The following is a 14,201-nucleotide window of genomic DNA, read 5'->3' as shown; positions in this document are numbered from 1 at the left end:
CCAAGTGATCATACGTCTACAACTCTATCCAGAGATCATTACAAGTTTTCTTTCTTCGTTCTGGGTTTGAGCAAAAAATCAGACAATGGAACAAAGAGCTTAAGGTTGTAGATATACTATGCGACGTCTATGATGGTGCTATGTAGAAGGAGCTAAAGGACCAAAGTGGCGTATTGTTTGTGGATGAACCTTGTTTATTGATGCTAACAATGAACATCGACTGGTTCCAGCCATTTGATGACATTACATATTCAACTGGAGCTATCTACCTTGCAATAAATAACTTGCCTCGTGAGGAAAGATTTAAGCCTGAAAATGTCATCCTTGTTGGTTTGATGCCTGGTCCTAAGGAACCAAAGACCAAAGAGATCAACCACTATTTAAAGCCAATAGTCGATAAATTGCTGCAGTTGTTTATGGGGATAACCATCCCGACCTTTGAGTGCCCAGCCGGTGTTAATGTACATGCCGCGTTACATATGGTTGCCTGTGTCATCCCCGCCGCCAGGAAGACCAGTGGATTCACCGCCCACAACAGTACTTGTGCATGCCCCAGATGTGTGAGGCAGTTTACCAGGTTACCAAGCACCAATCAGATCGACTTCAGTGGGTTTGACTATTTGATGTGGAAAATCCGTAGTGGTCTGGAAAACAGGTTGCATGCTGAGGAGTGGAAGAGTGCCAGTATGCCCTCAGAAAGGCATCAGTTGGAAATCGAAAATGGTGTTCAATGGTCGCAGCTGCATCGCCTTGGATACTTTGATCTAGTACGTGGAACGATCATCGATCCCATGCATAATTTATTCCTGGGGACACCAAAGAGAATGATGGAGCGGTGGATAAAAGAAGGACTGATAGACAATAGAAAGCTAGCTACGATGCAAACAATGGCAGAGACAATGGTGGTGCCAATGGATTACGTGGTGTTGAAATCGAAGATTGGAAAGGGCTTTCCATACATGAAAGCTGATTAATGGAAGTCCTGGGTGCTAGTGTATTCGCCTATCTTGTTGAAGGCCGTCCTGCCAATTGAAATGTTCAGAAATTGGATCAGTTTTGTTGATGCCTGCCACCAATTAGTAAAGCCAAGCATCACGTTCTCTGACATTGATGATGGCCATAAATTTCTTCAAGAATTCTGTACTGAGTACCAGCGTATTTACACTCCAACTATTCTCACCTGTAACATGCATTTACATCTCTATCTTTGCGAGACCATCCGTGATTTTGGACCAGTATATGGATATTGGCTCTTTGGGTTTGAGCAATATAATGGTCTGCTAAAGAACGTGAATACAAACAGAAAAGATTCCTTTGAGGTTACATACATGAATAGTTTCGTCCAAGATACATTCAAAGGTGATTTCGTTCATGCTGCTCTCACATGCCCAAGCCAAGTACCGTTTCTTCCTCTTCTCGCCAAGCTTACTGCTACAGCTCAACCCTCCACTTCAAAAAATACAATAACTTTTCCCCAGCGCCCATTCAGACTATCAGCCTTCATCCAAGCATACTCAAACCCTTCTCTTCCAGTTCTTGGCAATGAACCTCTTCCTCTATCTGCATTTCCTCTCCATATCGAACCCATCAGCAATGAGTGATGTCAACTATCCTCGTTTGCTTGATTACTATAAAGTCGCATACTGCATGCCAAAGCTTGAAGGTTACCAGCATCCCTCCTCTCCATTCTCCTTTGTCAACAACCAAATCATAAAGTTGAAATCAATCAATTTGCTTGGTCAGGTTTACAAAGGCTGCAAATATGCTTCTGGTCGTGGCTCATTTGTTCAATCTCTGTTCCTTGGAAGTCAAGGCAATAATCAGTTGGCATACACTGGCCAAATTCAGTATCTGTTCTTGCACTCTTTCACTCCACCAGTAGACAACACAGAGCTCCAAGCACTTATCATTTATCAAGATAAACACGTGTTTGTGTTTGTTAAGTAGTTCTAGATTGAGCATGACCATTCAAGAGAGTTGAAAAGTGTTGACATCTGCAGTGCAGATTTTATTGCATGTGATTTTGAATGCATCTTGCCAATACATCAAATATCATCAGTTGTTGCAACATGTGATTATAAAACCAGCACAAATAATAAGAAAATATTTGTCAACACTTTATCACACAAACAATACAATTAATATTTAATACATTTCTTTTTTAATAAAAAATTTCAATACATAAGCTAATGTAGTCTTATTATATATGTTGCAAACAATACATATGTGTTAAGAAATTTTGAGAGTAAAAGAAAAAAAAAATGACAAAAAATGAGTTTTATTTATGACCCATATTTAAGAGCCCATTGAGGTAAAGCAGGATCTAAATCAGTTGGGACTGTTGATTCCACTGTTCTATCATAAACTCTCTTAAGCAATTGGCGGGAATTTGCACCCAATTGCTTAACAACAAACGAGTCAATCTCCGTAATGAATTTGTTAAGCTAAGTAATAAACATATATTAACATTCAGCCTGGCATCATTCAAAAAAGAAAACTGTTAGGTTTTACCTCGTCACTTCTCCAACTTGGGCGAGCAACACGAATCTCATTTCTTGGCTGAGAGGGGGACATATCATCGTCTGATTCGCCTTCAGACATGACCGACTTTTGGATCAGTCCAGAGCAGTTTCGACCCATCTTGAGATCAATGTCAGCCTTGTAAGCATCATAAGCAAGGTGACGGCGAGTGTAGTTCTAAAGGAAAAAGACAATACAATTAATATTCTAATTGTTATTATTTAGCATAAATTGAAAATATAGTTTACATCAGTTTCACGGCCAGATCTTCTTGAATTAGTATTCAAGGCTCGTCTTGTTTCCAGAAGTTCCCTTTGCTGGCAACGTCTACTACAGAAGTTTGTATATATACACTTACGAAGGTCGCGTGTCCTCATATCAGTGCCAGCAAACTTCTTTTCCAAGTAATACAAGAGTTGTTTGACTAACTCTCTATTTGGAGAGCAATCAAAACGAACATCAACTGCCCACTTTGGTTTTATGGCGTTTGCTTGGATTTCTGCCTGGTCTCTTGATTTTAGCTTTGGGTTCCACATATAACCATGAATGTATCCCTATTATATTTTAATTAGCAACAAGATTGGCAAGTGTCTTTTGTATCTTTATACTTGCAAATACAGCGTTAGTATCACTTGATTCGGTGATGGGAAGGGCAGCAGAAGTGGATGCAACACTAGTGGGCACATGCGCAGATGCTGGGAGGGCAGACAAGGCATCAATGCCATTAATGGCGGTTGCGTTACCGGTGATCACTACACCAATTCTTGCATCCATCAATGTGATTTTATCCTTCATGGCCTTCATCTCTTCTTTCATCGCATTCAAAGCTTGTAGCAACTGGACATCAGTGCTAGCAAGAGAAGGAGCAAGTCTGCAGTTGGGGGTAGGCATTATCTGTAATACATTGTAATATTTTCAATTGTTAATATTAGTTCTTTTTCTTTTTTATTCTCTTTTGTAAGAGACAATCCATCTATTTTGTTATGTAAATTACAATAAATTCGCAACGTAGATTTGTTGAGATGATATAATCAAGAGTGAGTGACATTGAATTGCAAGTAGAAATATTAAGTATTTATAGGTGGTAGTGATGCTTCAGGAACACTTCAAAGACAACTTCTTGAAACACTGAGATGCAAATCGGCCTTGATACATTTTTTGGCCTCAATTGATCACCTCTTTTCAGTTTTTTTTGCTATCGTTTATTGGATAAGCTTTTCAGTATTTTGTTTCAAACGCGGAAAAAAATTTTACGTCTTTTTCTTTCTTCTTTTCTGCTCCTTTCCTCTTTTCCAACGTTTGTCATTATTATATTAGTGACTTTTTTTTGGTAACATACTTCTTTATTAAATACTTTTTTATAAACAATAAAAATTAATACATTCTTTTATTATCATAATAGATACTCATTTGCTCTCATTTAAATGCATTCATTTCACAATCACTGTCCAGATTAACAAAGGTCAATATTATATTTTGCGAAATTGACATCTATAAAAATCCTTCTGACTTGTTTTTTTTATTACAGACTTGATCATCAAGAATAACTGCTACAAATGAATTTGGTTAAAAACATCAAGGTAGTATATATATATATATATTATTTTGACATGTATCTTACTAAAATGAAGTCTTATTATAGATGAACACTATTGATCCCGTCTTTGATTTCCCTTACATTATACAGCTGGAAATGACATTACATGGTAAGGATCACTATATTTTTTATTTTAGTTATATTAATATTATAATATGTTAACATAAAATATTATTATTTTTCACTAGAGTTCTATCAAGTGTTTACAAAGACAATCTATCTCTGTTAATATATATTCTTGCTACTGGTATGTAAATTATTTATTATTTTATTCGATTCACAAAAATTAATGTTTTTTGTTGTTTTTATAGTGAAAGATATCATAAGGAATGCCATGGATTATCAATAGCAACATCTATTTTTTGCTTGCTCTTTTCCAATATTTACAATGTAAGTATAAAAGTGTACACAAAATGTAAAAGCATACTACATTAAATGTAGTACCCAGCACACATAGCTAATAATTTTTCTATGCTTCTTAAAGACTGTTGTATTTCAACAAATAGTCTGCTTTCTTTTTATATTTTCAGGTATTTCTTTTCTATAGATAATTATTCTATTCAAGCAGTATCAAGCAGACCAGTAGAAGCAATAACTGACATCCAATAAATCAATACTATAAGATTGTTATAGTTCTAAAAACATTTTGTTCTTTCCAAATAAATACTATTATAAACTTTTACCAATAAAACAATTTCTGAAATTAAAATAAAAACGATTGAACTATACTATGGTTCAGAATCCAAAGAATTGCTCAAGTATTGAATTTAATTGGATATAAATGATAACGAAGAAGTGTAATGTTGAACTATACTACTGTGTCAAGATCGAAAATAAATATATTATCCACCTTTAAAGCTCCATATAAAACATATAAAAATAAAACCTTGGTTTCAAAAAACTCTTTTCAATATCCCAAGTCAGATCAACACACTGAAAGTGCTAAAGAACTATATCCTCGTCATTTTTATTTGACCCCACACATGTGTATAGCTGGTCATGGCACATGGTGTTAAGACAAACTTGTTACATGGTGATATGTATCTGGACTCAATGTTAAATCCCGTCTTGACATCTGAGTAACTATGCCTTTACACATACGTATGTCACATCATTTTTCCAGTGTAGATATATGTAATTTATTAGAAAGTTTAATAGAGGGTATGGAATCCATTATTTTTTCTAAGTTCTTTGATTCGATCTGTCATTGACATGCAATGTGCTTTCACTACTTTCTTCAGTTTTTTTTTTCCATTCTTCTTGAAGAGCTCTGGCCAACGAGTATGAATTGGTTGACTTTACTCTTCTAGCTCTCAGCTGGCATTCCAAGTATGCCCAAATATTTTCTATTGGGCTCAGATCAGAGCTGTTTGCTGGCCATGTCATCACTGGCAGATTCACGTCTTCTTTATATTCTTTTGCCAAAATACCTTTATAGCAGGGTGCATTATCTTCTTGGAAAATGAACTCGCCATCTTTTTTTTGCTTAAGGCATCAAAACCAGGGTATAAAATGAAGTCATAAGAGTCTTATGTACTTCGTCTGATTTAGCGTGCCATTGACAATTACAAGTTTTCTCACTTCACCAACCCAAATGCACCCCCAGACTATCACTGAGCCTCTTCTGCCTTGTACTCTTGGACTTATATAGCCTCTTCTATATTTCTGTGCTGGAGTGTGCCAAACACGCACATTTCCTGCCCTTGGATAGACTATGAATCTGGACTCATCACTCCAGATTACCTGATTCCACTGTTGATTGTGACGACAAGCATCTCTTGCAAACTTTAACCTGTTTTTTATATGCCTTTCTTTTAGCAAAGGCTTCTTTGCAGCAACACAAGAGCGTAAACTAATATTTTTTAAGGAATTACAAACAGCATTCCTCTTGATGGGTACACCTGAAGATTTCTAAATTTCAGCTGCAATCATATCTAATGTTGCAGTTGGGTCATTGCGCTCAATATTTCTCAGAGCTCTCAAATCACAATCATTCAAGAGAACAGATCTCCCTTTATGTTTTTTGGTAAGGGCAGTACTCGTTTTCTTCACTCTCTCAATGGTTGTTGTCACTGTCATGTAGGATAGCTTATACTTGCACGCAATCTTAGCTATGAGAATTCCAAAGTCATAAGCACCCACAATCTTGCCTTTCATGTAATCTGAAAGTTTGGGACTCTTTTTACGAGATTGTTTAATGGTTTTAGGAGACATGAGAAGATTTGATTGAGAAAAAGAATGAAAAAATAAATAAAAACAACAATGGGTGTTTTTTCTCAAAACTTTCTTTTTAGTAATATATGTAAACTTATTCAAGATCAGTGTAAACTTGTATACCTTTAGACCCCATCAATCTATATATCTGATTATATACTTCATCATCATAGATAAAAGTTCACTGTATATCAAAATTAAATATTACTATTAATGTGGGAGTATCTTATCTTCCACTTAGATTTATCTGATATTTGAGCAAGATAAAATTGATAAATTTTTCCAGTGTATATTATGTTGCAAGATGGTACAAACCACAAAGAGAAGAAAACAAGAAAAGATACTGAAACTGAATTAAAAGATCATATTTTATTGAATGAAATTGCTTCTTTTTTATAGTCAACGAGATTTAAATTTGGTAATAGAAGTTTAGAAAAAATGAAGATAATAAAAATAGAATGATGAGTAATTGCTATGGTAAGGATAAAATATATGAATAAAAATATGGTAAAAATATAATAATAAAAGTACTGATGTTGCACCTAGATGTCAATAAAATAAATTGTATATGTTGTAGAAGAGGGATGTTACTAACATGAGTGACCATGATTTCGAATGAGTACAACACTGCAAAAAAATGCCCAATTCCCATACGTGATAGAATGTAAAATTCTGTGTGATTTTTGAAATATATTCCAAATATTATACAACAATTCTCAGAATGATAGGAAAACTAGCTACTTGTTGTAAATGAGTATTGACTACTGCTGTAATTGAGAATAAGTCTGAAGGAAATAATATAAGGCCTCAGCTATTCCAGTCAAAGGTGTCTACCGATTACTTTATTATTTAACACACAGGTTTAGCATGCATGATAGTGATTATATTTCATATGATGATATCACCATAATATGGGATACATCAGTGGATTATTATAAGCATAATTATAACTCATAAACACATTTACTTTCGATGTTAATACTTCATTGGGACTACACACATTTATATAATTAATCATACATTAATTATCCCAAGATCACGTTGCTCTGATTAAGGCTCAGATAGGATCGATTACCTGATCCCAGTTATATAATTTTCCCGATCCAAAATAATATAAATAGCAGTAGTAGTTCAGTGTAAGAACCTGGTCAAACTTTGATACAAAATCTTTCTCAATAAACAAAACCTGTACAAGTTCTCACGAATCTTCGTTCCTAATTTCAAATCTTCAATTCTTCCTCTTAAAAACTTCTTCAACTTCAACCACCACAACACTACTAAATATTAAACATCTAGATTCTATGGATAGAATGGATCTGTGCACAATCATAGAGTTCTGTTATATCTCATTATATCCGAAACCTTAATTGAATTCCGAGTTTTTTTTTCTAGTAAAACATTACATTTATTTTGTGTATTGCCTATTTATTCTTGTTTCGGACTCATTCAATAAGGTGTATATTTCAACAATCTTCTGATGATAGCTCAACTATCTTCTGGCAAGTATCAATCTTATTGGACGGGTACTTCATTTACAATTTGAATTTCATTATTTGATTGATCAAAAAATATACTTCTTGTACTTTTATTTAAAAATAGTTTGCGGGAAATAGTTTACAAATGGGCTTTTATTTTATTTTATTAAAAAAATCTCAAAATAGATTCTCTAATAATGGGTCTTAGATAGTTGGCATTTGGTCTGGGCATTTGATCCAGACATTTGACATTGGGTCTTTGTTTTGCATTCTTGGTTTTGGGTTCTTGATTTTGGGTACTGCGATTCTACTTTGGTCATTAATAATATCTCTTATCTTTTGGGATAAATAAATGGGAATACTGCAATACCTCTTTGAATATTAAGGGAAGAGGCAGAATCTTGGGATGACCAAAATCGATTTTGTCATTTTCAAAACATGTGTGTACAGATCAGATTTATTTTTTGGAAATAGAGGATCATATTGCTATGGATAGCATTTATATAATTGTTACTGTACTCCAAGTATTCCTAATAGAAAGGGAAAAAATACGATTAGTATGAGAGAATAATAATTATAAAGTCTTGCTTACCAGAAAAAGTGATTCTTTGGCATTCTTTTAATGTGTGCATGCAAAAGAGAGATAGAGAAAATCTAATAAATTTAAAATGATAATGAAGAAAGTATAACATTAATATAAGTGATTAGAAGATATTCTATTAAAGTTTACTATGTTTATTTCCATCATTAGCTTTTGATGGTTGTCATCATCATAATTTTGCATCTAAAGATTAATAAGCTGATGATTAGCATTGCGCAATAAAAGTTGTTTGCTTTCTTATTCACCTTTGTAAGCCAGTGTGTTATGTTAACTCGTGCAGGAAGCCCTACATAATAAAGACAATAGAAGTTTTTTAGTGTTAATAATCACGTAAAATAAAGTAAAAAGAAAATATTAAGTAATTACCATAGTGTAGAAAAAGAAGCAAAAGTAAACAGTATAAGAGAAAGAGAGAGAACAAAAAAAAGAAAAATAAAAAAACAAATTGTAAGAGTAGTGAATAAGCTCATTCTGTTCTCAGAATTTATTAGAGTCTATTATAATTTAAAACGTGTGTCCCTATAATTTTTTCTTTTGTTGCTGTACACCCAAGAAGTATTGGGACATATAAATACTACTTCTATTTACCAGATTATTATATCCTCCCTCATATTTTATTAGAAACCTCACATACTATTACTGTGTTTTACCATATATGTTTGTATAATTAAAACAATATTTCATAATATTCTTCTATATATGCTTTATTTATTTATATTTATTTATTTTTTAAAAAATATGTAAATATCTGTAGCATGCCTTCCAATGCCACTAGAAAATCAGGACGCAAAGGCAAACAGAATGCCCGAGGAACACTTAGCCATGTTGCTGCCAGCCGGATTGAGCAATGTGAGATTGCTCCAAGAGTATCGCCACTTGCAGCTGGTCCAAGTGGGGCAGAGGCTCCTGGAATGACTGTCGAGTCCCTAACGCAGGTTATGGCAGCCATCAACATGATATACAATTGTATTGTTGAAGCCAACACTAGAATTCGTTTTCTGGTTGATGCTCACAACCAAGCCATTGCCCAGCAAGCTCTTGTTGCATCTTCTGTAACTCAGGGAGTAACTGCCGCCAATGTGTCTACAAATAGACATACCAAAGGCGAAATGCATGCAATTGTTCTGGTATGATTTTTTCTGACTTCATGCTTTAACACACTACCTAAATAATAATAATAATAATCATATAGAATCTCATCAATGGGAGAATGTGGGCAAGAAACTTCCGTTCGGATGATCCTGAGCTTGTTGCTGAAAACGAAAGCCACAGGCAATGGAACACAGATGAGAGGATTGATCATCCTGACAATGTTGAGGTGATTAATTACCTCCGACAGTATATCATTGTCCAGCCTCGCACAGCTGGGTTCTGGGAGGATATGATAGTGCAGAAAATAAAAAACAATTACGAGGCATGTTTTCGTGCTGTCAATGCAACCCCCGAGCAAGCATCTTCCAAAAGACGCAATAATCGTATCAACAGTCATCGCATTGAGATAAAATTACAAACAAAAAAAAGAAATTAAATATTTTGCATTCTGTTCTAATCATTTTAAAATATATCTAGATTCACTTGCGTTGTGTTGATACCTACATTAACAATTGGCTAGCAATTGACACTGAGATGGGATATAAGCCAGGTAACCCTGATGAGATGGCATACTTGCATCTCCTTGAGAAGAGTGTGATGTCTGATGGTGAATTGGAAGATGAGGACGTCACTCCTATAATCCGTGTGCAGGTTTTGCAGGTTGCTTGTCCTAGTTGGAGAAGTGCTGAGGTAATTTTTTTTAAAGGTGTACACTATAATATATTTCTATAAAAAGATGACTGTACATAAATAAACTAACTAACTATATATAGCTGAATAGGCTTATTCAGTTCATTGATTTCTTGGCAGCAGAGAATGACAAGAAGATTGCAATATCACAATCAAAGCAAAGAATGCCCAGATAACTAAAAACTATTGTGGTCACTCCTGTCCCCGGTCTCCTGACCGCGATCCTTTCTGTCTGGGCAATTCAAAACCAATTTGCTCTCTTTTTTGTTCACTGTCATATTAAAAAAATTGAATAATATTATTAGAAAGAAAAGAAGAGGTAATTATATATTTTAAAAGTAAAGTTTTTTAGGCAAAGGAACAATAAGTTTTTTGCTGATATTTTGTAATGTTGTATGGTCAACAATTGCAACAGGAAGAAGAATTTGGTGCACTGGCAAGATGCTTTGAAAGTCAGGCAAAGAAAACATGACATCCCATATTTCTACGCCTGCAATTTTTCTACTTGTCTCCTTGGAAGCCTTGTACCATTTTATATAAGCAAATGTATGTTGGCTACTTTGGGGTGTTCTGTGATGTGGAGTAGAAACAAGTGGACTAAATGAATGAACAAATAGATACTGAATCTCTCTGACATATGTATACTTTTCTCCGTTTCGACCTTCTATGAACATTGCTTGTATATATAATCCTCTTCCATTCATACCTCTACTTCCCTTGAATGTCTGGCCAAGGAGGTTGATGGATTTGAGCGTTTCAATCCAGTCATTGACGAAAGCTGTATCTTGAATCACATCTTTGCAACTGGAGATGGTGGGATTGTTGTAAACAGCTTGGTAATATCCTACCAAACAATCATACTCCTGTCTTGGCATCATCTCATACGCTTTTTTTTGCAAGGGCAGCGCTGATGGCGGCAAAGGCTCATTACCACGAATTGACAAGTTTGGATTATCAGCAGCATCAAGAAAGTCTGGTAGAGAGAACCAATTGTACAAGGCAGTGCTAGTTGTAGAATCAGCAGGACTATAACCAGTTACCAATTTATTGAAGATGCTGGAGAAATTGAATGGACCAGATGTCTTCAAGAAATTGCAAACAAAATCGCCTTTACGGGTATCTTCAATGACTGTTTTCATGTATGTCATTTCAAAGCCGCTCTTTCTGTTAGTATTTATATTCTTTAGGATGCTGTTGTATTGCTTGAAACTAAAGAGCCAGTACCCATAAACAGGCCCAAAGTTCTTGATTGTGTTGCGAAGATGAAGATGGAGATGCATGTTTGGATATAACAGATCTTTGCTATACAGCCTTTCACAACCTTTACCGAACTTCTCAAGTGCTATGTGTGCTGACTGTACATCATCTTTGGAAACATTTGGCTTGGTAAGGAAACGGCAGACATTCACAAAAAACATCCAATTCTCAAACTTTTGCTTTAGTAGTACGCCTTGTAGAACCACTGGAGAGTATACCAGACACTACGATTTCCACTCGCCTGCCTTCATAAAAGGAAATCCCTTTGAAATCTTTGATCTTAGCATAGTGTAATCAGGTAGCAATGTCATGCTTTCAACGATTTTCTGCATGGCAACGAGTTTTTTATTGTCAATTAGACCATCTGCAACCCATTTCTCCATCATCTTCTTGGCTGTGCCTAAGAAGAGATTGTGCATTAGATCAATGATTGTGCAGTGGACAACGTCAAAGTACTGGAGACAATGCAGTTTGGACCAGCAAACACCATTTTCAACTTCAAGACAATGTCTCTCAGCTTCAGTGGTTGCACTTCTCCAGATCTCAGCATCCTTACAATTATCATTCTTAGTGCAAAGGAGCCACTTTGAGAAATCAAATCCAGAATAATAGACAGAGCTCGTTCCAGCTAATCGGGAGAATTGGTGATTACATTTGTGGCATGTGTTTGTACTGATATGGGACGTGAATCCACACACTTTTTGGGCAGCAGGGATGTTGCAGGCAACTATAAACAGAGCAGCATGGATGGTGGTACCATTTGGGTATTGATATGTCTGGACTCTGACTCCCTTGTACAACTTTTCTAATTTGTCAACCAGAGGTCTGCGGTACAAATTTATCTCGGATGTTTTTGCTTCTTTCGGACCTGGCATTAACCCAACAAGAATGACATTTTCTTTCTTGAATCTTACACTTTGAGGAAGATTGTTTACAGCCAGGTAAATTTCACTACACAAATATGTCACACTGTCGAATGGCTGGAACCAGTCAATGTTTAAGGTCAACATCAGTGAGTGGTTGCCATGAACAAAGGGAATTCCATTGGTGTCTTTCAAATCCTTCTATATCAAGTCATTATACACATCGAACATATTATTCTCAGCCTTTGAGCTACGGTTCCACGAGTTGATTTAGGTTTCAAAATCAGGCCAAAAAAAGAGAGCTTTGATCAAATTCTGAACAGAGTGATACACATATGTTCTTTTTGGAATGGACAACTGATTTCCCAACTTGAACAAACTATTACCGCACATTGAGTTATTCCCAAATTTATCAAAGATACAGAAGCGGAGTGTTGATTCATCATTCTCATATATACTGTGACATTTGCTATAAGAAACATATTTCTTTATACTGTCTGTAAAGATATTGAATCCTGCCATGCTTTTGAGACCAGAGATGCTAACTGGGAGACGGAATGGATCTCTGAAAAGCTCGAGTATTTTGTTTATGATGGCAATAAGAAGAATGTTGCCTTTATTGATGATGTACAAGGATACAAAGAGTGCAAGGACCTGTACAATAAAATAATGGATGAAACTCAATTCTGAGTTGAATTCAGGAAAGTTGTCTTTTTTTAAAAAAATCAATTTCTATTATTTTATACAGCAGAACCCAATATCCATTATGAAAGTGTGCAAACCTTCACTATCAAGCATGACATTCTCACTGGAATTGTCTTTGCAACTGTCAGAATTAAGATCAGAGTTAAACTCTTCATTCTCATAACCAAAGACAGCATCGGATTCTGAGAGAGGTAAGACTCAAATAGGCTCTTGTGTCTCCATGTCTACTTCTATACTGGTGTCCATTTCTACTGGAATCATAAAAGAAGTTAGAGCAAATAAAAATAAAAATAAAAATATATATTTTTACCATCAAAGTCATAATCCATATCATAATCATTGTCTATGGTCACCGAGTTCTGTTCATCATTGTTGATAACTTCAGAAACATAGCTTACAGTAGTTTTGACTGATCTCTTAATAATTACTATATTACATATGTTATTAAATCAAAAATATAAATATAAATATAATAAAACATAAAAAAATTCCCTACATCTATTACAAAAGATGTTCATTCAAGCATTGTCTCTTCTTTTATAAAAATTAAATGTCTGTACAGACACTGTATCTGATCCTCCAAATCTTGTTTTGCAAACAGAACATTTGCATTCTTTTGTTTTGTTTAATTTACGGGTTGGTACCATTGCTTAATAATTATTAAAATAATATTATTTTTTAAACAGTAAAGAAGATAAATATATATTCAGGTACAGTTTATTTCATTCAATTTAAGTTTATTATTGTATTTTTTTATGCTACTCGGTGCTCTATGACCAATAGAATCGTTTTAAAAAATTGCAATGTTTATTCTATAAAAAAAATCCTGCACTACAAATTTGGGTTTTCTGTCCACCAAATTTTACATCCCATCACATATGGGAATTGGGCATTTTTTTGCAGTGCAATGTGGACAAATATGTTAATAAGAGAAAAGGAAAAAGTATTGTATGTAGAAGGAACAAGGAACATAAATGAGATTTTTCCTGTGCACAGAAAAATCTCCTCTTACCACCGAGGGCACAGCACCACATCAACAAACCGTTGACATCAGCCTCTCATAACTGGGACAGCACATTATGACAAACCATCAGACAAACTCACTGAGCAGACTGACCTTCCAGTACCAGACACCACAACATTGCTAAACGCTTAATTTAATTTTAACGCACTCAGTATAAGCAGAT

General features: G+C 34.9%; 7 protein-coding genes across 7 annotated transcripts; 3 read left to right on the top strand and 4 right to left on the bottom strand.

The window, feature by feature from the left end:
* Positions 1-146: 146 nt before the first annotated feature.
* PHYBLDRAFT_102450 (hypothetical protein) lies at positions 147-404 on the top strand (the record flags this gene model as incomplete). Its single annotated transcript, XM_018427722.1, has 1 exon — positions 147-404. A coding segment is annotated over one exon (258 nt), but the record flags the coding sequence as incomplete, so codon positions are not given.
* A 630-nt stretch (positions 405-1,034) lies between these two features.
* On the top strand, positions 1,035-1,947 carry PHYBLDRAFT_169546 (hypothetical protein; the record flags this gene model as incomplete). Its single annotated transcript, XM_018436100.1, has 2 exons — positions 1,035-1,359; positions 1,490-1,947. 2 exons carry the CDS (start codon positions 1,035-1,037, stop codon positions 1,945-1,947), a joined length of 783 nt encoding a protein of 260 aa, XP_018290457.1.
* A 335-nt stretch (positions 1,948-2,282) lies between these two features.
* PHYBLDRAFT_169545 (hypothetical protein) lies at positions 2,283-3,411 on the bottom strand (the record flags this gene model as incomplete). The annotated part of the gene is made up of 4 exons (XM_018436099.1): positions 2,283-2,444; positions 2,512-2,697; positions 2,769-3,074; positions 3,097-3,411. The coding sequence occupies 4 exons, from the start codon at positions 3,409-3,411 to the stop codon at positions 2,283-2,285; spliced, it is 969 nt and encodes a 322-aa protein (XP_018290456.1).
* Positions 3,412-6,028: 2,617 nt separating this feature from the next.
* On the bottom strand, positions 6,029-6,331 carry PHYBLDRAFT_146607 (Homeodomain-like DNA binding domain-containing transcription factor; the record flags this gene model as incomplete). The annotated part of the gene is made up of 1 exon (XM_018431684.1): positions 6,029-6,331. One exon carries the CDS (start codon positions 6,329-6,331, stop codon positions 6,029-6,031), a length of 303 nt encoding a protein of 100 aa, XP_018290455.1.
* A 2,831-nt stretch (positions 6,332-9,162) lies between these two features.
* PHYBLDRAFT_146606 (hypothetical protein) lies at positions 9,163-10,365 on the top strand (the record flags this gene model as incomplete). Its single annotated transcript, XM_018431683.1, has 4 exons — positions 9,163-9,534; positions 9,600-9,882; positions 10,020-10,189; positions 10,273-10,365. 4 exons carry the CDS (start codon positions 9,163-9,165, stop codon positions 10,363-10,365), a joined length of 918 nt encoding a protein of 305 aa, XP_018290454.1.
* Positions 10,366-10,521: 156 nt separating this feature from the next.
* On the bottom strand, positions 10,522-11,607 carry PHYBLDRAFT_146605 (hypothetical protein; the record flags this gene model as incomplete). The annotated part of the gene is made up of 1 exon (XM_018431682.1): positions 10,522-11,607. One exon carries the CDS (start codon positions 11,605-11,607, stop codon positions 10,522-10,524), a length of 1,086 nt encoding a protein of 361 aa, XP_018290453.1.
* A 228-nt stretch (positions 11,608-11,835) lies between these two features.
* On the bottom strand, positions 11,836-12,375 carry PHYBLDRAFT_102112 (hypothetical protein; the record flags this gene model as incomplete). The annotated part of the gene is made up of 1 exon (XM_018427667.1): positions 11,836-12,375. A coding segment is annotated over one exon (540 nt), but the record flags the coding sequence as incomplete, so codon positions are not given.
* Positions 12,376-14,201: the final 1,826 nt, after the last annotated feature.

The sequence above is a fragment of the Phycomyces blakesleeanus genome (assembly GCF_001638985.1).
Source record: "Phycomyces blakesleeanus NRRL 1555(-) unplaced genomic scaffold PHYBLscaffold_13, whole genome shotgun sequence".
Taxonomy (NCBI): domain Eukaryota; kingdom Fungi; phylum Mucoromycota; class Mucoromycetes; order Mucorales; family Phycomycetaceae; genus Phycomyces; species Phycomyces blakesleeanus.
Note: the sequence above shows the minus strand (reverse complement) of the source record. Positions and strands in the feature narration are given on the sequence as shown.